The 24519-nt window shown below is 35.2% G+C and overlaps 1 protein-coding gene across 2 annotated transcripts in view; it reads right to left on the bottom strand.

The window, feature by feature from the left end:
- Positions 1 to 24519, bottom strand: part of PLA2R1 (phospholipase A2 receptor 1) — a 69104-nt gene that overhangs the window by 40002 nt on the left and 4583 nt on the right. For both annotated transcript variants that reach the window (XM_034426043.3, XM_034426033.3), the window contains exons 2-11: positions 23715 to 24095; positions 22181 to 22354; positions 20718 to 20891; positions 19443 to 19556; positions 17272 to 17415; positions 14662 to 14850; positions 11616 to 11773; positions 10403 to 10510; positions 1774 to 1883; positions 58 to 227 (exon numbers count right to left, since the gene is read on the bottom strand). In XM_034426043.3, the coding sequence (XP_034281934.2) occupies positions 58 to 227; positions 1774 to 1883; positions 10403 to 10510; positions 11616 to 11773; positions 14662 to 14850; positions 17272 to 17415; positions 19443 to 19556; positions 20718 to 20891; positions 22181 to 22354; positions 23715 to 23994 (1621 nt within the window). In that variant the 5' untranslated portion in view covers positions 23995 to 24095. The remainder of the gene's footprint in view (positions 1 to 57; positions 228 to 1773; positions 1884 to 10402; positions 10511 to 11615; positions 11774 to 14661; positions 14851 to 17271; positions 17416 to 19442; positions 19557 to 20717; positions 20892 to 22180; positions 22355 to 23714; positions 24096 to 24519) is intronic.

Consider the following 24519-nt stretch of genomic DNA (forward strand, 5'->3'; position numbering starts at 1 on the left):
ATATCCTTACAAAAAATTACTAACAGTAATTACCAATGGACCAAAGGTTCAACTCACTGGGTTGATACTTTCTCCAGTTTGGGTAGATCTCAAGATGATGTTTTCCATCTTCAGTGAGCCAAGTATATTCTCCTGTATTGTTTAGATCTTGAAGTGCTATCCAAAAATAAGGACTGTCAGTGTTCCCTTGATGATGAATCATACTGTTCAGGAAACCTTGTTCAAACCTTATAGGATTCAATATTATTAAAAGTAATTAAATACCCTGTATTATAATTTAAGAAGTAGCTTTTGTCATCTTTTTCAGCAATAGAAAAGAATAACGCTTAATGGAACAATCTTTCCTAACAGCAATGTATTGAAAGAAACTAAATTCCATAGGCACAAGATATTCCAGATGCAAAAATATGATTTTAAACCATTAACCTAGAGGTAGAGCTCTTGCCTCACAATCGGGAGGTTGTGAGTTCGATCCTAGGTAGAGGCAGATGTAGGGTCTCCTGCTTGGGCAGGGGGTTGGACTAGATGACCTGCAAGGTCCCTTCCAACTCTGTTAATCTGTTAAATCTTAAGTACTCAAGAGCCATGCTGCTGAAATAAAACATGTTTCTAGTTACTCCAAGCAAGATACTAGACTGGAAAAGACTTATTCAGTCTGCTGCTGTAAGGAAAGTCAACTAACTACTACATGGCACAGGCTTTCTAAATGTATTTTGGAATATAACCTCAAATGGCAAGTAGCCTACTACAGTATGGCTTCCCTTAATTATTATGATACTTTATTTGTAATATGATGCTTTGAATTATAAAGCCTAAATGACTTATTACTCATTAAGAGATTATTTATTTCTATATACTTAATAGTAATCCCCCAAAGTTCTAAATAACATGGTTAGTATGTTATTCTTCCACTTTAAAATATATAGCTAGCCATTATTATTGTTTGCACCCAGTTCTACTCTAGATAAATGCAAAGGGTCTGATTGGAGTGTAGCCCTGGGTGCACAGGGGTGTTTAGCGCTTTGTCCAGCCCTACAATTCTGATCCAGATTGAGTCTTTTATGCCTGCCGATCACAACAGCAAAAAAATGAATGACTGAAGTTACCAAAAAATTAACTTAAACATCTACTGGTAGATGTGCTATTGTTAACTCTATATAATCCCAAAATTGCTAACCACATATAAAAGCAAGCTCAATTTTCAATACAATACAAAATTAATTCATTCAAAAGACCCCTTTTTAGTTTAGATGACTAATCAAATGGATTCTTTCTTTGATATATAAGTGAATAAACAATTTTGTCTCCCCTGCCTCAAGAGAAGTCATATAACTGAATTACATCTAACGTAAGAAATTTTCTCCTGTTAAAACAAAAATTAATATTCTTTCTTATTGCTTAAAACTAGTTGTTCATACATAATTTAACAATGTAAACTATTTGCATAAAATAGCTGCAACTGGAGAGAATAAGGATGTATTTGTTAGGATTGTTAGCAAACATTGAGCTATTTCACATAATGAAGATTTTGAAAATCGGCACTCTAAGAAGTAAAATGACAGAATTCTTTCATGGATGAATAATTGTTTGCCACTGAACAATCCAGACCTGGTGATTTCTATCCAATTCCATCCAATTCTATCCAATTCCATCTTGAATCAAATAATGGCAAATTGAGAATTTGTCTTCAGTTACTCTTAGCCTGTAAGATAATTATTCCACCTCTGTTTCAATGCCACAGGAGAGCTTCTATTGTTGAATAAATTGAGCTACCTGCTTGTTATTTTTGCAAGAGAAGGACAGTAATAGCCACTGGATGCCTGTTCAAAGCTTCGAGGGATTGTATCAATCTTGTAGCAATATCCACCATGTCTTTCCCATCCCTTCAAAAATAAATTTGAAGTAAATATTAATTACTGTTATGTATACTGTAGTGTATTATTTCTCCATCTCTCTATCTGTCAATAAAATTTAAATGTCATACAGAGATTAAGTCAGGAAGCTTCTGTCAGACAAAATGTTCAGGGAAGGAACATAGTTCAGTTCTAGTTCCTATGCGCTGTATGCCTAGTTTTCAAACCTTTGAGGTAAGACTGATAAGGAAACAGACACCATAAGAAATGCTAGAACTATACTACATTTATATAGGATATAGTCATAGTCTTGAAAGCTTGACATCATTTACCCATCTGGCCTCTTATACTAGAGTAGGGGTGTCAAATTTGCAGCCCGCAGGCCAGATGCGCCACACACTGGCCACGCCCATGCCCAGTTTAGTGAAGGGGAAAAAAGTCGTGATACGTCCCATGATGCTGTCGTGACGCCACAAGTTTGACACCTCTGTACTAGAGGCTCAAGGCAGGCAATGTTAAGCTTATTTCTTACACTTTCTTGTTTAGGCCTATTTTATGGACAGCTTAGTAGATAGGAATGCGAGGTCTCTATAATTTCTACCTCTATATGTTCAGAAGATAAAATAGGCAATTTTAAAGAGATGGCTTCCATGCACATTCATCATTGAGGCACATTTTTGATGCTCTGTTCAGTCAAGAAAGTAATAAATCAATACACAGGATCAGAGTGTTGAGAACCACTGAACCATGCATATTTTATTCCATTTACAATCTGACTGATTTAATTTGTATGCTACAAAATCCTTTGAAAAATTGAATGATAAATTATAATTTTAAAAGGAAACAATCACCCCCCCTAGAATAATGCAGAAAAAAAATACAAAATAATAATAATTTGATTAATGCAGTCAATTTATTAATTCAGATCTGCTACAAACATAGAAGTAGCTGATCTGATCATAGTTGGAGGATCACGTGAAAAATAAAATTCATGCTAATTCATTAACCAAGGAAAGTTGGTATCTTCTTATTTTATGCTTTGGTAAGTGGTAAAATATTTCTCAGCTAGTTTAAATGTTTGAATGAACCTTAAAACTTAATCTGTAATTTTTCTGAATCAACCCACCACAATGGTTTTTTAAAATTTTATTTAATTTAATTAATTATGGAGATATATGATAGTTTAACACTCTGGGAAGGTTATCAAGCTTTACATATGCCAGTCAAAATATTATTACATAATTATATAGCACAAATGAGAATGTGTTACTAAAAAGCAATTATAACCACATTGATCTTTGGGGGGAAAATGCATAGTTGCATAATATTTGGGGTTAACAAAGAATGAAAATTATTAAGTTCTCCAGAATTCTTCATTAGGCAATATATAATTAATACCCATGGGTTTTGTATTTTCAACACATATTTGGACAAGAAAAAATAAGCATATTTTTGTTATGTTAAAAGTTATAATATCTGGATGTTGTAAATCAGGCAATAGTAACCTACTTCTGAAGTGAATCTACCCATTCTGGTAAATTGATGCCTTAATCCAGGGGTGTCAAACTCATGTTGGCACAGCAGCGTCACATGACCATATCGGGACTTTTCCCCCATTCACTAAACCGGGAGTGGGCGTGGCCAGCACATGACGCATCTGGCCCACAGGCCAGGAGTTTGACAGCCCTGCCTTAGTCTATCTGTACTTCAAATTTTTTCAGGATCTTTAATGCCTTATGTACTACCATACTCTATATGGCATAAAAGTTTCTAGGTATCTGGAGAATGAGAATTGGGGACACTTACTTATAGATTAAGATTTAGAAAGAATCATTCAATTGAGCTAGTAGAAAGATTCTCCACACACTTTGAGATGAGAAAACATGTTTTCACTGACAGTTGCATAAAAGTTAATTCTAAATATAAATGTTAAACATACATGATGCAACATTCTATTGTAAAGTTCTGTTGAGAAGCATTTTATAAACATGGAAACCTGAATTCACATATGCTCATTCATCATGAGTTAACATTTATGTTCCTTATACTATAGGTACAAGATGAACTATATAGGTAATCATGCCTTTCTTGGATACTTTTATTCAACTGATGTTTTAGTGTTTTGAATCAAAATATGTGTGCAAAAATAATCAATTAAATAGAAAGGTGTCTCCAGAAAAATATTTACTTACTTAAAAGTTTTACTTTATACAATTTTTTAAAGAAAATGAAGAAGAATCATTCCCTTGTCTGGAAATTGAATATGGTTTTCTATTACCCATTTATTACCCATGTAGAATCTATTATCTGAACCTGAATTTTATATTGATCCAATATCCCATTTGAAGACTGGATTTTGTACTTTGATTAGAACATTATTTAATGTTATATTTAACTATGGAAGAAAAAGCAAAATAACCTTATGCCTGTAATATGCCTAAAATATTAAATTGTAATTAATATTAGAATTTTTTCTTTCTTTTCTCCATTTTCAATACTTTAAGCTATCTAAATAATTAGGATGTTATCTCTAATCATATCATATAGACATTTCTGTATTGAAACAATAGTATATATCAAGATTTATAATAATATAATAAAAAGGAAAAAGAAAATTCAAACAAAGAAGAAATACTTTTTTTTTATTTTGTAGCTTTGAGGATTCAGTATTTCTGGGTTATACTATACTAGAATCTGTAGTGTTGGTTTTGTGTGTTTACATGTGTTCACTATTGACTTTTCTGTGTTTTAAGTGCTGTTTTTATTAGGCTATTTCTATAAACCAATTGACCAATTTCTTATTTGATATTGATGATTAAGAATGACTTTTCTCTTGCCCAAATATGGACAGCGGAAGAAAAGCTATAGTGGAGAGATAAAACAGCATCAATAAAAAAACAGAAAGACACCCCTAGGACAGAAGGCTAACTGGACAACTGGACTAACAAAGTTTAAATGAGCATTTAATTTCAGATGCAACAATTATGCAATTTTGGGGGTCAGCAACACAACAAAATAAGATTTGGAATGATTTAAATGGAGCATGCCATACTGAAGGATGATTTTTAGAGGTTGAGTTAAAAGCTACAGTTCTATTTAATATAAAACAAAAGTAAATCAGGGTAAAACCAATGAACAATTCACATGAACATTTCCTGATTGTTATAGATGTAATCTAGCATTTGGTCATAATGCTTGTGTAGAGATTTTTCTTCCAGTTTAAGATTCTTTGTGTTTCAGATCCAGAGCAACAGCCTGTATATCCTTCAGGACAGCAAAGCATGTAAATCATAACCAAGTTATTTCATTATTGGCTCTGTTTAATTAACTAAGATATGTGGATGTTGATGGATTTAGCTGCCTAGAGGCTGCGCTACTTGTATGAAATACTGGCATTTCAAATGATGCTATATAAATACTGTGACCTTCCATTTAACCTAATTTTGTTAGGTTTGTAAGCAACATTTCTTCTTTTTTTCTTCGTCAGGAAAATGACAGCTTCATGATAGAATTCCAAAATAAGGCTTGAGGGAATGGGTTGATCATCACTGCTGTAGTGTTTAGACAGCTAGCTTAAGGAATTTGACCTCAGTAACAAAACATTTGCTCTCTGTTAGCAGTTTATAGATTAGAAGGATCAAAAAAAGAGGAGTTGTTGAATTAGTAATAAAATCACATGGCATATGGCCAGCTGAGCAATAAGCCCTTTGCTTGCAATATCTAAGAAAGATACAGGATCATCAATTCATCAGAAGTTGTTGTAAAGACAAATAAAGCCTGGCAATTCTCTGAAGTCAAGAGCAAATGAAAACAACCACATATTATGAAGGATTGACTTTCATCATTGGCAATTAATTTAACGGGTATCTAAACCCAATGACTGGTGTTTGAAATCAAAATTAAATTAACTGTCACCCAATTGGTTGTTAACATTAAAGTAGAAGGAACTCTTGAAGTGTGATATGCAACAATATCCATCTCATTTTATGAAATAGAAATGACATAGCCTACAGACTCCTTGGGAAGACCCATTCTGCCTCTTTTATTAGTGAAATGCAGTTCGCCCTTTTTCTACCATCCAGACCTTTCCCAAAATTACTCTAAGGAAAAACTATAAAGAATAAGCCATGTGAAGATCTGTTCACTGGGGAAATAAAACAACCACTTCATAAACGCATGGCACAACATAGGAGAACAAACCCATCAGGATAGATTCAGGAGTCCATCTGCATTTAAAAGACACAGGTCACTCTTTTGAAGACAGAAAAGTCCACATTTTGGACAGAGAGGACCATTGGTTTGAAAGAGGGGTCAAAGAGACCATCTATGTCAAAAATGAACAGCCCTCTCTCAACAGAGGGGGAAGGATACAACATCATTGATCTCCAATCTACAATACAGTCCTTTTAACAGTCCCAAAACATACCCATTTGCACCACTCAGGTGACCCTGATGCCACAGATAAACTTCCAGGTGATTTTAATGACTCACTAAAAGAATGCAAATGACCAGCTGTCTGCAAGGAATATAAATATTTCTATTCCCCACCATCCAGTCAGAGCTGAAGAAGCTTCTTGGATGAGAAGCAAAACGTCTTCAAAGAAAAAAAAAAACCAGAAAGTCCAGTTGCCTCTTGGAAAAACACCTTTGGGACAACCATGACCTGGATGACTGAGAATCTCCATAGACATAAAAAGAATAAGGAGCTATTGATTTGAAAAGAATTCCTCCATTCATGGGCATGGACCTCAAAACACATGGTTGTGTCACAAAACAGCACAAAATGTTCAGCTGGGAATAGAATAGAATTGGTTTTACTTGTTTGTTTGTTAAATTTATATGCTTCCCACCACACTTCCCAAGAAATTCTGGGTTTTGGAGTGTTCAATTGAACCTACTTTTTTACATTGGTTAGAGACTTTTCTGTAGCAGTAATCCAAAATTTAATAAGAGGTTTGACCTAATAAATCAATATTAGAGAAATGATTTTTTTAAAAAACGATCCTATAATTCCTTGCATCAGGGTGGAATTGGGGTGACTGAACGGAGCTTGAGCATTTACTGGCTGGATGCTCTTCCTGATGCCTATGCAGAGTTCGCAGCAGACAAATACTCATTGTATCCAGAGAGAGAAATAACTGCCGCTACCTAGGATCAAACTCATAGCCTTCTGATTGTGAGGCGGGAGATCCACATCTAGGCCACCACACCGCTCAATGTTAGTCAAGTGATATTGAATGAAAATGTGGTGAGAAACATCTGTGGTGATATAATTATTGTCAATTGTCACAGATATTATTTAATTTTATTCTATAGAGACTACTTGGGCTGTTAAGTATTGCACCGGGCCCACTGAAGGACATAATTTTAGCAGACTGTATATTACTACTACTTAGCTTAATATGTCAAGCTCAGTGGTTTAGATGATAGCAATCATATAATTTTTCTTTCAAAGAGAAAAAATCAGCAGCATCCTCAATCATGAATAGAATGTCAATGCAACAGTGAAAAAGTTAATTCACCATACCAAAGAAATAAACACTTTGTATACTGACATTCTCTAGAATAAGACAACTATGAAGCATTATCTAAAAATTATTATTTCTGCAGATGGTTAACAGAAGTCCTTCTTTTGAAACATAAAGATATTAGCAACTTCAGTCACAACCGCTGACAATGCAAGCGATCCACAAAATGAATTTTAGGAAGAAACTTTAAGACCTCAATTCATAGCTTCTTAAATGATCCAATATGTTGAGCAGTTTCAATTAAAGGCCTCTACTTGTCTACTTCAATAAAGAATTGAGTTTTCCCCCCATTAAAGCAAATGGGCATTTCTGTATATGTAGGAATACGTTTGTTTGTTTGTTTGTTTGTTTGTTTGTTTATAAAATTTATTGGCCATCCATCTTACCATGAGGTAACTTTGGGAGGCTTACAGACATAAAAAATACATGAACATTAAAACCTAAATAAATTAAAACAAAGATTAAAATCAAGGATATGTGGCGAAAGTGGGGGTGGAATGGGGGGTGGGAGGTGGGATTATTACTCGACCAACCACCTCCACTGTGCTGTTCCCCCACTGGGTCTCCAGGCCAACCGGCAGAGCTAGGACTTTAGGCACTTACAAAAAGATAGGATGGTTGGGCCAACCTCACATTGGGGGGCAAGAAGTTCCAGAGTGCAGGAGCAAAGGCCATCCTCCTAGACCTTCCTCCTAGACCCTGCCAGCTTGAATAATTGGACTGAAGGGACCCTAGCATGCCTCCTCTGCCAGCATGAGTGGTATGGGCCAATCCCAATGGGGTGAGACGGTTCCTCAAGTTGACAGTCCTAATAGTTCAACAAATTTTGGAACTGGAAGGTTAATTGTGGAACAAATACTGGTTCTGGTGGGTATATATTATGCTAAGCAATTTACTTAAGAAATTAGAATTGTAAACATATTAAACACTCATGTGCACATTTAAATTTCTTTTTTCACTGAATGATAAAACAGATATTTTTTTCAGTGATTCTGTCTCCACTTTGCCTCCACTTTGCCACTTCTTGTCTCTATTCTGATTAGAGGATATGGGAAGAACTGGGAGAATGTATGCAGCAAAGAAAATTCCTTGGTGGAATCCTTTGTGAAACCAAAGAGCATTCAATCAATGGGGGGAGAGTGGGAAAAAGACCAATCTTACTACTATCCATGACCAGAAAATTAAAAGTAACCAATAAATAACAGAATAAACTGAAATACTTGCATAATCTTATGATAACTATGAACAACTCTTGTGGGTAAATAGCAGAATAAAATAAAAATACTTGCCAGTTTTATCATTTGCTTTCTAATAGCACAAGAAAATTTCTCAATTATAAAAGGAACATCATTATTATAATTAGTGAGAATTGAGATATAAATAGTGTACCCTTAATATACAAGGAAACATACTTAAAATCGGGGCTATTTAAAAGTGATGAATATTATTTTAAAATGACACTATAATTGGATATGAACCACAGTTCCATTTGTTACCAAAAATTACAAGGGCAAAACCTTTCCTCAAAGGAAATTTGGCAAAATCTTATTTCCAATGAAGCTAAAGATAGAGCACTGAAATGAGCTAAGGTGAAAAGAAAGATACTTAGCTGGGAAAAAAGCTTTGGTTAAATTTTCTTTCTCAAAGCAAATGGAGAGATTGCTTATACATCAGTATTTGCCAGTTGCTCTCTTATGGCCTCTTTATTTTGGGGGAAAGCCAAGGCTTGCAAGACTAAGGCAGACAGACAACTACTGTGTAGTTTTGTCTCGAAAGTCTTTTTCCAACTTGAGTAAAAATCATCCAATAGAATCAAGGAGGTCAGGCCCTGGGGGCAGATATTTGAAGCCAGCAACTGATTTTGTTGATCCCTATTTGTGCTTCTATTGCAATAGATTCTGCCTCCACATGTCAGACAGCGCTACGTACACAATAAGGGACCACAAATATAACTTTGCTTCCAGCATGGAAAAAGCCTTATCCACGCAAGTCTGTCTTTCATAAAGCAGCTTTATGACTGCCTTGCCCTGGAAGGCTCAAATTGTAGAGGTAATATGTAAATCCCCATGGGGGGGCGGGGCGGGGGGGGAACACCTGAAAATTGCAGCCATACATTTATTTCTGAGCAGTCTCTAATATACTTAATCAAGGCTACCGGAAAGCAACACCAACACAGCTGAATATTTAACTTGCTCTGTTTTACATCTATCAATCTGCCAGCTATGTTTTGTTAAGCATTTGGGGGGGGGGGGGGAAATACAGCTTTTGATCTTAGAATAAATGTTGTTGATACATTTTTCTTCAAAGTAGTAAGAGGCCTGAAGGACTTTTATCTAATCTTCAGCTCTACAGTAACTAAACATAGAGACCCCACCATCAGCATACAATAAAGAGATAACCTTTCTATATAGGACATAACTGGGGAACAGAAACTGGGGTCAGAAACTGCTTCAATCAAAAAATTAATATGGAAATTAAAGAGAGAGAGGCTTAATATATAACCCTGCTTCATCCTGGATTTGGGGAAAAAACCCACATTTTAGATGTCCCTGAGGGTATAGGGATCCTTCATATGATCCTTCATACAGAGTCATAATGAGCATAAGAAGCCTGCAATTTATTGTGGAATTTTCAAACTTCCTCCATAATATATTCCTTGGAATTGAGACAAAGACTAATATAAAATCAGTTAATTCTTTTCTCAGTGGATGTCGTGCCATTAGATATTGGTTAACTTTTAGTCCAGCCTGTGCCTCCAGTAAGATGTTTTTATTCTATAGCGGAGCCCAAAACCTCCAAGAAATATGCCTTGCACAAAGATTGCTGATTATATTAAGCAGATTGGTTAATGTCAACGAAGAAACAATTTTTATCTTGGGAATACATTCTACTGATCCCAGTACAATTTACTTTTGTATTTAATATGCATATATTATAAACGCAAAAGAAGTGTGATATTTTCAAAAGGTGCTTTAACTCTTATCAAACTATAGTTGAACACTTCCCATATTTAAATATTACCTCTGGACAGCCTGATTCCACTTCAGAAACATGATTGCCTATATTTCCTTTTCTTTTACAAATATAAAAATTTCTGCTTTTACAATTTTTCACTTTCCAGCGTCCTTCCTGGTTAAAAACAATAAGAGCATAGAATTACAACAGAAAAACAACTGAAATAGCTTAAATATCTTTTTTTTTTTTCAGAAAGGCTTACTTATTTGTATGGCCAATACATTTAAAACAAATAAATTTCAGATGCTTTACTTGTACGCATTAGGCTGAGGGTATTACTAATACCTTTAGATCTTCTACAGACTCCTATTATTTAGTGTATAAGTGGGCTCTGTTTCACAGAGTATATTGTAATTGTATTAAAATAAAAGTTTGTATAATAAAAACTCCAAAAACTAAAATATAAATGTATTATCTTTCTGTAGCTTATCTAATAAAAAAATTGTTGACTGCTTTGCACCTCTGCTATATATTGCTCTCAATAATTCATAGAGCTATTGTGTGATATCATAGAATATTTATCAAGATATCTTCCAAATCAGAAAAAAAAAAACATGAACATTGGCATTTTTTTGCAAATTACTTTGGAAAAATTCAAGTATGTGAGCAAATGAAAGGCTGTGAAACAAACTTGCCCAAAATAATGAGTCTGAAAAAGAACAGAAAAATGGAACATGCAAAGGCCTCAGATAAAATAGTAGGGAGAAAGCAGTGAAATGAGATATTGATTGCCCTGCATGGAAAAAGATGACTATATTAATAGTTTTGGATCAGACAGGTAAGATTCAGTAGCTGTGCAGAGATTCTGTTTTGTTACTAATTGTTGTATGCACAAGAGTAATTGTTTTATATGAGTTGTGCTGGTGCAGTAGAGCAGTGGTTAGAATACAGTATTGCAGGCTAATTCAACTCACTGCCAGGGGTATGATTCTCACCAGTTCAAGACTGACTCAGCCTTCCATCCTTCCAAGGTGAGTAAAATGAAGACCCAAATTATTGAGGGCAATATACTGACTCTATAAACCATTTAGAGAGGGCTGTAAAGCACTGTGAAGTGGTATATAAGTCTGCTATTGCTATTGCTATATTGAATATCATCAAATACAGAAGGCTCATGATATGCTGTAATATAGGTAGCACACAGACACACATGTAACACATAGATGCATAACATCCAAACTCATTCACTGAATTATTTTAAAAAGAAAAAAAATCATACATGTTGCTGAGCCGAAACACAAATTTGTCCTTTCTTCTGAAGAATATTTGGTTCTTGTTTATTCCAGTAGGTGAAGATCATGGCAGATCCATCAGACCATTCAAACTCAACAGGAGTCTTATTACAGTTTAGTCCAATCCAAGTGTCTGTCACATTTTCTACAGAAGATAAACAAGTGCATCTTAATACAAATCTACTTTTTGAAAAAGTAGATGACTAATAGCATATTTTAAAAAAGCTGTGCACACTTTAACTAGGCTTAAGAATAGTAAGTGATAGCACTGTGGCTGAATTTGAAAAAAAAATGAGACTGCAAAAAGAATTTGAAAATGACTCTGAGACCACTTGTTGCTTATCCCTCCGGTCCTATAGATTCATGATATTATAAATATTTCTTTTCTTGACTGCTCAACCCTGCTTACACGGGTTCTCCTGTATCTTGTCAAAGTTCAATAGTATTCTATTGGCCAAAGTCATCAAACATATGTCCCAAAAATGCCCATTGCAAACATGTGCTTTGTAGCATATTCTCAGTGTTGTTTTTTAATAGCAGCTATTTAAAAAAACGACAGGGCACAGTGGCTCAGTGGCTAAGATGCTGAGCTTGTTGATCGAAAGGTTGGCAGTTTAGCGGTTTAAATCCCTAGTGCCACATAATGGGGTGAGCTCCGTTACTTGTCCCAGCTTCCGCCAACCTAGCAGGTTGAAAGCACGTAAAAAATGCAAGTAGAAAAATAGGGACCACCTTTGGTGGGAAGGTAACAGTGTTCCGTGCGCCTTTGGCATTTTGTCATGCTGGCCACATGACCACGGAGACGTCTTCGGACAGCGCTGGCTCTTCAGTTTTGAAATGGAGATGAGCACCACCCCCTAGAGTCAGGAATGATTAGCACATATGTGCAAGGGGAACCTTTACCTTATTAAAAAAAAAAACCCAGAATAACAGAATAACAGTTGGAAGGGACCTTGGAGGTCTTCTAGCCCAACACCCTGCTCAGGCAGGAAACTCTACCATTATTCTGAATAACATAAAGACACCGTGGCTTGTAATTTTTTATGAACTTGCTTTGAGTCTATCAAAACCATTGAGACATTATTATACCCACTAGAGGTAATTTCAATCAAATTATTTTCTCTTGCTCTTAACTTGTTTCAAAAAGTGACTGTGCAATAAAACTTAAGGATTGAGAAACTGTGATTCACCAGATGTGAATACAGTTGATCGACAGTTCCCACTATCCCTCATTATTGGTCATGTTAACTTGTCCTTATGAAAGCTGTGATTCTGCAACATCTGGAGGTCCACAATCTCCTTACCCTTGCAAGTGATTCAAGCTGAGTAATATAACTGGTAATATTGTATTGCAAACTAGGGCATACAAAACCTTTGCTAGACCAATTCTCGAATACAGCTCATCTGTCTGGAACTAGCATTGCATATCGGACATTAACAAAATTGAGCGAGTCCAGAGATATTTCACGAGGAGTCCTCCACTCAGGGGTGAAATCTACTTACCTTCCCTACTGGTTCAGAAGCGCACGCTCCGTGTGTCACGTGCAATTTTGGACCCTCTGTGCATGCGCAAAGCCTTGTGTAGAGGGTAAAAAAAAGATTACTTCCTGGTTAAAACCAGGAAGTAACAACTGGGTGGGTAGGCGGAGCCTTGCGCTGCCGCCGCTATCGGTTTTCCGAACCACCCGCCGCTGCTACCAGTTCGGCCGAACCGGTAGCATTTCACCTCTGCCTCCACTCCTCTGCTCACAACAGAATACCTTATACCACCAGGCTTGAAATTTTGGGCTTAGACAATTTAGAACTATGTCGCCTTCGGTCTGACCTAAGCATAGTACACAAAATTATCTGCTACAACATCCTACCTGTCAATGACTACTTCAGTTTCAACCACAATAATACACAAGCACACAATAGATACAAACTTAAGATAAACCGCTCCAAACTCGATTGCAGAAAATATGACTTCAGCAACGGAGTGGTCAATGCCTGGAATGCACTACCTGACTCTGTGGTTTCATCCCCAAACCACCATAACTTTAACCTTAGACTGTCTATTGTTGACCTCACCCCATTCCTAAGAGGTCTGTAAGGGGTGCATAAGCGCACCTACGTGCCTACTGTCCCTGTCGTACTGCCCCCATTTATTTGTACCCATTTTCTGTATTCATAATCATGTTTATACTTATGTCTGTTATTTTATACATGCTTGACAAAAAAAAATGTGATACATAAAAAACAAATATTCAGGGTGCTGGTTATATTAATATGTCCATTAGAAATAAATGGAATGTTCAAAATGATTGTACATCAGTTGTCCTGGAGTTTTTCAATGACAGCTCTATATTTTGGTACTAATCTTATAATGGATAATACTTTACACAACCCTGTTAGTCCAAATTTAATGGATCATGATCTAGCATCATGTTCTCAAGGGATTATCATCCGCAATTCAAGCCATCTTCCTCAACATTAAGTCTTTTCCTACTGTTACCTTTAAGAGTTGGAGAGCCAGTGATGATGCAGAGCAATTGGGAATTTTCCAGTATGATCCTATCAACTTACAAGACTGCTATTCCTGAACTTTACAAAGCTGTCTAATGATACCCTGTTTCCCCTAAAATAAGACATCCCTTGATAATAAGCCCAATCGGGCTTTTGAGCACATGCGCTAAAATAAGCCTTCCCCCGAAAATAAGCCATCCCTGAAAATATTTAAATGCAGAGCTGGAAATCAGGTAAGACGGCAAGAGGAGCCCCATCTTGCTTCACATGCCCCAAAATAATAAGACCTCCCTGAAAATAAGGACAAGCACTAATTTTGGGGTTCAAAAAAATATAAGACAGGTCTGATTTTCAGGGAAACACGGTACTAACTTTTGAACCTTGAGGAAAAGTTCCAAAAGAACTTCAGCAAGATTCTAGTACTATAGTTCAAGTTAAAACAAAACCCCCTCTTAAGAGCCGCTTTAAAAATGCAAACTGCCTATATTGTAAGACAATGTTCAATATCAACTAATTATAAAAATTTACCGTATTCAAGGAGGTTAATAAGCATCTCTGTATCAGCCAAAGAGGTTATGCTAATGAGTGTGCTATTATCATCCTGGCAGGAGAAAAATGCTTCATTCCAGTTCCTTTCTTCTTTATGAAGTTTATAGCAGTAATTATTATATGGATACCAATTACTGTCACAGTCAGTAGGATAAAATTTCCAGGAATCTTTTAATTAAAATATATAAAAAAGCAGCTATATTAACAAACTGAATAATCTCCTACTTTTATATAATTTTATTTCACATATAGTATGTGAGAACATTAGCTTTTTCACATTATTTTCTATTTTTCTTTACAATAATAAAAAGTGTTATAAAATCAGAATAAGAATGTGCAATTACACAAATAAAAACTGCAAAATAATTCTTCGGCAATTTGATCTTTATGAAGTTTCATTACACTGACTTGATCCACGTTCTGTAGGTAATGAACAAATTGAAACTTGACTGACTCTCAGACCTTTCAAATCTTGTGTCATTATCATTCAATCACAAGTGCATTTAAAAAACATATTTTTAGTGAAAATTTGTTTAGATATGTGCATTATGAGTAACAATGAAAAAAATACACATTTAAATTCAAATTAAAAGCCAGAATAAGCAACAAGGTTGTAATATTCCAACAATAATTTATTATACTATTAAACTGCCTGAAAATACAGTATGTAGTTCACAAACATTTACATGACAGTAAATTCATTTAGCCTATTTTTGTTGTGACTTCTTTTTTTAAAGACCCATAGGCTTAACTATAAGTCATACTGGATTCTGTGACTGAAAAATAAGTCCAAATCGCATGTTTGAGCAATACTTTTGTTAAAGTTAAGTGGTCATTATAGTAATCATATATTTAAATGGACATTTTTAATTCACTTCATATGAAATGAGGGTGGATTGTGAGTAAATATACAGTATGCTCCAAAACAGGACCAAATATTGTTCTAAATTTATATTAGGGAAATTATCTACATATTTATGTATATATGTAAAAGCCAAGACTCCCTCTGAGAAAACAATAAAATTGTGTATGATCATGAAGTGATGATATTTCTTGGTTTAAATTTTATTTTTGGTTAATGGTTGCCATTAACGTCTGTAGACCCAGGAATACAGACTACAGACTAGCCAGTCAAGAAGGATTTTTTGAGGTAAATAACAACAACAATAACATTTATCTAATTATTATTTTTGCAGCTGTTTGGTGATGTAATATCAGTAGTTTCCCAAAAATAAGATAATAAATTTGCTGAGATTAAACTTCATAAGGTTTGATAGTTTTACATGAGATCTTATCACAGTTTTCAGTCCCCCCTTCCCCACTCTAGATACTAGTTTAGGAAATTGTACATTAGTACTCCCAAAATTTTTTTTGTTACCTTCAATTTTTTATTAGTTTATCGAAGTATAAAATACGAAGAAAAAAAACATGTAAAAGTAAGAAGAGAGGAAGGGAAAAAGAGGGGGTATTGTGTAATGGAAGAAAAAAAAGAAAAAGGCACCAACTTCTGACTCTCTTTGGCGCAGTCAAAGGTAACAACATTACAACTACTATTTTTTGCTTTTACATAACAATATGTACAAGTCATTTCTATAACAATAGGCCTATATAGTTTACAAAAACAGAATCAAAGTTTCATTTTTTTCCTCATTGCAAACACAAAATCCAGAAGCAATTTCAAACTAGAGACAAAATTAAATATAATCTCTTATTTGGCTCCTCTGGTACCCCAATTTTTTTAAAAATAAAAGATGGACAAGCGAACATTTTTTCCCATGGGTTATACTCAGTGGTGGGATTCAAGTAATTTAACAACCGGTTCTCTGCCCTAATGATTTCTTCCAACAACCAGTTTGCCAAAGTGTTCAGAACGTTAATAACCGGTTCTCCCGAAGTGGTGCAAACTGGCTGAATCCCACCACTGGTTATACTTAATATTAAGCAATTCCTAAATTACAATCACATAATTTTAAAAATGAGGGCATTCATTTACTTGGAAATTTCAATATGTTTCCATGAGAGTATTATTATATTTCTCAGATATACAAACATATATACATATAAATCAACTGCAACATTCACTCTGAACCCTTGGCATGCAGAATAAGTATCTCTTTGTTGAGCCAAACATACAAAAATGCTTAGCAAAGCTGACTACTCTTTATGGATTTCCATTAAGAAGCTCAGACTGCTGGTATATTTCCTTTATGTGGAATCCATAAGTACCTCTGTATATTTCACTGGAGTTTAAGTAATATAAACATGAGTTATTTACTTCTGAAATCTACCAGACTAGATGGGAAGAAACTACTTTGGCAACAGTAATTTCTGATTGTAAAAAGTATGTTTTATGCCTCCAAAAATGGCATAAGAGAATCCTTAGATATTCCACCAGCATCAATGTTTATTTCATTAATTTAAAAATAAGGGGGCTATACTCTGTACTTCTATTATTTCTTGCACCCAGAGCATAAATACCAGATATCAAACTGTCTAAATCCCATCATGCACTAATGTATAATAGAAATTTCATTTTATTGCAAATAGAATTAGAGAGTAAATTACAGTACATTGAGAGTGGTAACCTACCAATTGCTTCATGGTCAGTAGCATTTAAGTATTTTTTGCATATGTATGGTAGTCCAGATTCACATGGGTAACTTGGCCAATCATTTTGTATTTTTAAGTTAAAAGTTTTACAACGAGGTGATCCTAGAGAACTGTCAATGGGATCTGCAAACAGAGTTTTATAATAATTTATATCTTTACAAAAAGAAGTAAATACTGAGAGAAAATACCGTAGTGACAGGAAAAAGTCTATAACTTTTAGCCCTCATTGACAGGGGACTCTCAAGTAGTAACATGTTTTTCTGTGCATAAAACACACAGTCATCATACCATCCCTTAGGTGTTCTTACAATGTACACTCAGATTTCTTATGTGATGACACATGGAAGGGTGATTCAAGAGTTCTGGCATTACTCGTCATTGCCAAACCATGTTGCCTATAACAAAAAAAATATATGCCTGAAGTAGCTGAAGCAACTTCCAAATCAATTATGGGTTCAACTTTTGATAATAGATTGATATCAAAACATAATTATTGACTACTACTAAAGTAGTCAATTCTTAGCTTATTCTATGAAATGTTGAACGGAATGGGACAACTTGCCACAGCCAACTTGCCATGGCCAATTCACCACGGTCAACTTGCCACAGTCAATTTGCTGTGGCTAACTCGCCATGGCCAACTCACTGTGGGTCAATTCACCATGGCCAACTTGCCACAGGACAATTCAACAATTCAATTTAATTATTTAAAATAATTTTAAAAAATATTTTAATTTTTGTCATTTACATTTAATTTTGTCTCTCCTTTGGCATCTTTTCTTTAATGATTCTATTCCACTATTTCTTCGATATAAGTGTAACTCTTGTTCTGTGGTGAGCTGTCCCTCAGTGAGTTGGTGTGGTGAGTTGGCCACAACAAGTTGGCTCTGGTGAATTGGCTGTGACAAGTTGGCCATGGCGAGTTTTTGTAGACCTTAATTTTAAATACACAATGCCTATAGTTTGGGCATGTTTGTCTAGAAAATCTGTGAATCCAACTTCTGCATTTTTTTCCCATTCAGTCATGTCTGATTCTTGGAGACTGCCTGGACTAGTATTTGCATTTTTCTTGATAAAGTTTTTCAGAAGTGATTTGCCGTTGCCTCATTTCTAGGGCTGAGAGAGAGTGATTGGCCCAAAGTTACCCAGCTGGTTTTGAGCCTATGGAGGGACTAGAACTAAGTCTCCTGGTTTCTAGCCTGATGCCTTAACCATTATAGGAAACTGCATATCTTTCTTGCATATTAGCATGCATTTTAAAATCACATTCAAGGAATAATCTTACAAGTTTGCCACACATAGAGAGAAAATGACAAAAGTTTCAAATTAGAAGTCATAGTATGAATTTAATAAAATCTACCATCCTGCCCTCTCATAGCTCCTGTTTATTTTGTGGACTGTAATTCAAAGACTATATGTGGCCTTAATTATTCAATAATACTGAATAATTCATAATACACCATTTTGTTGAACACATATAGCACATCCATTTTTTCAAGAATAGCAAAAAAGTCACTCTTTAGCATGTTAAGATATGCAAATATTCTAACATGCTATTTTATATGTTCTAAGAAAGAGGTTTTCATATTTAAGACTATGCAGTGCTCTAATCATGTCAGTAGCAATCCTTTCATTGACATTTTGCACTCAAAACTGTGGCAGGGAGGCAGGTGACAAGATATTCTGAGATATGTCTTTTAAAAGAGAAAGAAAAAAAATTATTAGACACCTTGTCTAAACTAAACAACATCAACCTGTCAGGTGGAATTTGTGAGACATTTGCCTCTCTTCAGAAAGCAGCCATTTCCCCCTATAATAGGCAGAACTAATTGGCCGATTCACTCAATCTATAACAGGGATATGCAACCCCCAGTCTGTGGCCTGCCAGGAAGCAGGCAGCACAAGTAAGTGAAGTCCCATCTGTGCATGCATAGGATCCAGGCACTTGCAAAGCCATATTCCCCTCCAGTCCACAGAAAAACTGCCCTATACGGAAGTGGTCCCTGGCATCTACAATGTTGGGGCCCGCTGATCTATAGGACTGAGCTTATGTGTTTTCCTAATCCTTCTGGCTAGTACATTGCCAGCTGATTACTGATCTTAGTTGCAATAGGCATACATAACAGTACTGTAATAAATCTAATTGGTACCCATTTGCCAGTTCACCAAAGCCAGAGGTGCACCATCTGACCACTGCCAGCCAGCAGTTTCATCCAGTTGATTTAAGCCTGTCCATACCATAGCTTCTTTTGTGTTCAGCTGCTCTGTAAAATATATTAAACACTCATAAGCAGGTTGCCATTCAGATACTTCCAACAGTTTACTCTCAATAATGCAAGTTGTGAATGTTTAAACCAATGGAATGCAAGGATCTCCCTCGCCAAGTAAGATTTCTGCAGCAGATGTAGACGTCAGTAATCTATAATTACTGTTTTCAGAAAACATCTGGATTGCTTCTTCCTTTCTCTTACTCTCTTTACCGTGTCAACTGTGCAATAAAGAAAAAGAAATGAGGCAAAGCAGGGAACTGCAGATGATTTCAAAAGAATTGTTTATTTCATGGGCTTCAAGAGTTGACAAGCAGTCATTTAAACAGAGCTGCTCCAGCCAAAAAAGGATAAGCCCTTTTCTCCAGCTTAGCATGCACAACTAACCTATCCCAGACAGCTGTACCCAATCTTTCCTTCTAAATCAGTGTTTATCACTTTTTCAAACTTGGCAACTTTAAGATGTGCGGACTTCAATTCCACACAATTCCAAAATTAAATTCTCAGAATTCTCCAGACACCATGCTGTTTGGGGAATTTGGAGAACTGAAGTCCACACATGTTCAGGTATACAAGGATGAAAAACACTCTTCTAAACTGTTCCCAGAATGTAATCTATGTATCCATAATCCAGAATGTAATCTGGAAAAAAGAATCACAGAAGGCCAAAAAATTAGAGGTGACAAAGTAAAACAAAATGGGCAACTTCCTATTAAAAATCCACTGTCTTCGGCTCCAAATTAAGCTGCTGTTGAGGAAAACGTTTGGAAAATGGAAAAAGGATGGGAAATCAGTTGAGAAAATTAAGAAAATGCAATGTGTCCTTTTGGATCAACTAGCAATTAAGACTGCAGCTCCAGTGGACCACAGAAGCTAGCTAGAAAAAAACATGTGTCCCCTTCAATCAAAAAATTTCCATAACCACACCAATGGATTGCAGGAAAAAATAATTTGCAAATCTAAAAGTCTCTGTTGTTCAATCATGTAGTGTTAAATTTTGGGTTGTTTTCAATTTGATGCCAATCAACTTCCTTGAAATGATGCATTTCTAAGTTCCTAACTACTTTCCAAGCTGACTGGTTGGTAAACACTAATTTAGTGTTATTCGTGAACTCAACCAATGAGATTACCTAAACAGGAATTAGAATTTAAACTTACCAATTAGACCACCAATATACTTCTGTTCTCTCATATCTATGATACTTAACAGATCTGCTCCTTGTCCCTGACATGCGACACGTGCCTCATTCCAGGAGAGAACAGAAAGAAGATTGATCTGGTAACAAATTTGAGTATCTGCATTTATCTTCCAAAAAATATCACAGCCAGACCCTGTGTAGAAAAAACAGCATGATATTACAAAGTCATTAAGAAACATAACACTCCTAATGTAACAATCTAGATTAATTAACACCTAGTGAAAAAGTGGAAATGCTAAGATGATGTTACTATGAACATACTTTCCATACTCTTTTTTTAAAATATAACTTTTCTTGTTTTACCAATGTATAAAATACAAAGAAATGTATAAATAGGAAATCAAGTGAAGGAAAAAGAATGGGAGAAAGAAAATATGAGGAACAAGGGAAGAAAGAAAATGGCATTGACTTCCGACTCTTTTTAGCACAGTACAAGATAACAACATTACAACCTCAACTTTTTTCTTTTATACATTAGTATATAAGTAGCCATTTCTATAACAACAAATTTATGTAATCGGCAAAACCAAAGTCAGTTTCATTTTTTTTCATCACAATCACAAAATCCAAAAGTGATATCCAAATGAAAAACATATTCTCATTTTTGAATAGAACAATCAATTTAACCATTACTACTTTATCTTCCTTTTGCTGTTGAAATAATATGTATTTCTATTTGCACTTAATGTTTACAAACTATCACCATTGATATTAACAAAATTCACTGTATTTTTTTTAGATTTTTTTAACCTTAAAGGGAAAATATTTTTTCATCCATTTTAAGGCACTAAGCTTTTCTAGAATTAAAACATTCTAATATATCTTTTTATAACTTGCTCTTAGCATACATCCTTCCCTGGGAGTGTAGTCAGTGGGCCATTTTTTCATCGGAAGTTAGCATCTGAGCATATTTTTCGTCGGGCCCTGAAAACCCATTTATTTCAACTAGCTGGGCTGGCTTGAGTTAAATTTTAAACTGATTTTAAATTGGAATTGTTTTAATTATGGCCAAAATATTTAATTATTTTAATCAGTTTTTAGATTTTGTATGTTTTGTATATATGTCTTGTTTTTACTTTGGCTGTTCACCGCCCTGAGTCCTATATTGGAGAAGGGTGGTATAGAAATTTAAACTAACAAATAAATAAATAAATAAATATTTTCCATATTCTGAAGTCAAAACTAAGTTGGGAAATAGGATGTACTCTGAAATTCAAAATTATCCTCATTCCTCAAATAACTTTTAATAATATAAGTGAATAATACAATTTAACAATTCAGCAAACAGTATTTTGAACTGGTAATTAGGAAATACACATCTCCACCCCACAACTACCATTCCAGTTATTAGCTTAATGTCTTCAGGCCAATGCATGTATCATTTCTATAAACAAATAAAGGAGTGTATTAATTACTACATACCAGAATTTGGGCACAATCCCCATTTTTCATCTTGTTCATAGTGGCTTGTTGTGGCACACCAAGGATATCCATCTTCTCTGAAATCTCTGATACATTCATAGTGCCATTTATTGTTGTATTTAAATGGAAAAACACAAGGCAAACCAAGAGAATTTCCCAACAGGGTATACATTTCTGAATGGAATAAAATACTGCTGATATATCATTTGGAAAGAAAATTGAAAGGGTATAAAAACTTTAATGGATATTCTCCCCGTCCCCTCCCCCAAAAATCTGGTATCATAATAGTTTTGCGATTTGCTACCGTAAAAGTACTTTCACTGAAAGGAAGGACTCTGCGCTATCAATTTTTAATAAGGCTTACATCATGATAGCAACAACTTGATTTGCACTTGATAATTTTTATAATAGCATTTGCCACCAGTTAGTTAATAAAACTGTCCAAAGGAGCAGCCATAAAAGCCTGCTGCAGTAGCAACATCTTAAATTCTAACACATTCGTTACAATATAAGCCTATTGCTACGTAATTAAAATATTTACTATTTATATTTTTGCAAGTTCAGGACATGTGATATTCATGGATTTGTCAGTACAATACAAATTGCCTTTACTAAATTCTCAGAGTCAAGCACTTCAATTAGAATATTTCTCAAGTAAAAAACTGAGCAAGAGTGGTTCATTACTATATTTTCAAGCCAGATATAAAGTTTAAAAGTCCTTCCCATGTTATCATTTTCATACTATGGAATTTTCTTACAGGAAAGAGAAGGACCTGCAAGACATCTGTAAATCTGTCTTTTTGTATCATTATGCTGAACCCTAGGATGGCTATGTACTTTGTAATTCATCGGGTTTCTTGATAACCTAACTAAGGTGAAAGATAAAGCTGATCCATAAAGTTCTGTAGAATTGACCTAAAAAGCTCCACATTGCACTGACATGACTCTTTCTTTCTGCCATATACATCAACACTGTATAATTGCAGAAAATCCAAGCAGCTAGGTAATGTTGCTGTGGACTAACTACTGGCCCTTCCATATTATTAATCATGGAAGTTCTAAATGTAACCAATTCACATATTAATTCTACAACCCCCATGTGAATTGAGCCTACTCAAGCTTCACAGCTTGCCTTCTGCTTTGCTCCTCTCATGCAACCAAGAAGAGTAAGCCAGAATTCATGTCTGCTTTATCCCGTGGCTTGTTTCTGACCTGTTGAGCAACTAAATAGGCTTTACTTTATACCACTGAATGTTGATTCACATGGAAGAAATTTCACAAAATATTGAAAAGTCTGCTAGGCCCTGGAAATATGGACAATCATTATGTAAAAGGGAAGAATTATGCCAGCATAGTGCATAACATTTGAGATTTTTACACATTCAAATTCTATGCAGTATAATTGCTGATACACCCAGCTGATAGCAAACAGAAGTAATTATCTTAATCATGTTGCAAGATGCTATTTTTATAACCCTCATATTTAAGAACCACCTGTATTATTAAGTGAAGCATGACTAAAAAAAAAAAGTACCTTCAAATGCATGTTCACAAAGGTCATCGTGTGACATGAACTGTTTCCATCCATAGTTGGCATTTTTTTTAATTACAATAAATTTGCTATTTTCAACTGCTAATTTGTACTGTGATGCCCCAATAAGTGCCTTTCCATGACATTGCCACCGCAGCAAATACTGAGGGGAGTCACATTGTGTCATTACTAGTGATGGCTCTGGGTTACTGAAGTTGAGTCCAAGGCATGTGCTTGTGTGTATGTTGAAAAGCTGCTGTTTAGAACCCCATTTCCACAACATGTACTTAGAAACTTGATTGCAGTTTTCAAGGATGAGCTCGGAAGTTTCAGCTGTAATACATGTGTTGAAATTCTCACTTTGAATAATAAATATTCCTTTTCCTAGAAGAAAGAAAGGTTTGTGTCATGTTGTACATACAGTAGGGCAGAGGTGTTATCTAGCTGGTATGGACCGTTTTGTGAGGAATAGCTCTTAAATTTTTGCTAGCATTATAGCTGACCAAAATCTTACTTTTTTTTTTCCTGCTATCACAGTAAGGTGAGTTATCGAACCCAGTGGTTCCCCAACCTTCGAGGCTTGGTGTCCCAGTGGGGGAGAGAGGAGAACCGGATTGCGCAAGTCCATGTGTGTACCAGCCAGATGCTTGCGCAAGTTGAGCTATGTGCGTGCACTGGCCAACCAGTCATACATTTGTATGCCACCCTGAGTCCTTCGGGAGAAGGGCGGCATACAAATACAATAAATAATAATAATAATAATAATAATAATAATAATAATAATAATAATAATAATAATACGGCCCAG

The sequence above is a fragment of the Pantherophis guttatus genome, chromosome 1 (assembly GCF_059756535.1).
Source record: "Pantherophis guttatus breed Tessera chromosome 1, ASM5975653v1, whole genome shotgun sequence".
Classification (NCBI taxonomy): Eukaryota; Metazoa; Chordata; class Lepidosauria; order Squamata; family Colubridae; genus Pantherophis; species Pantherophis guttatus.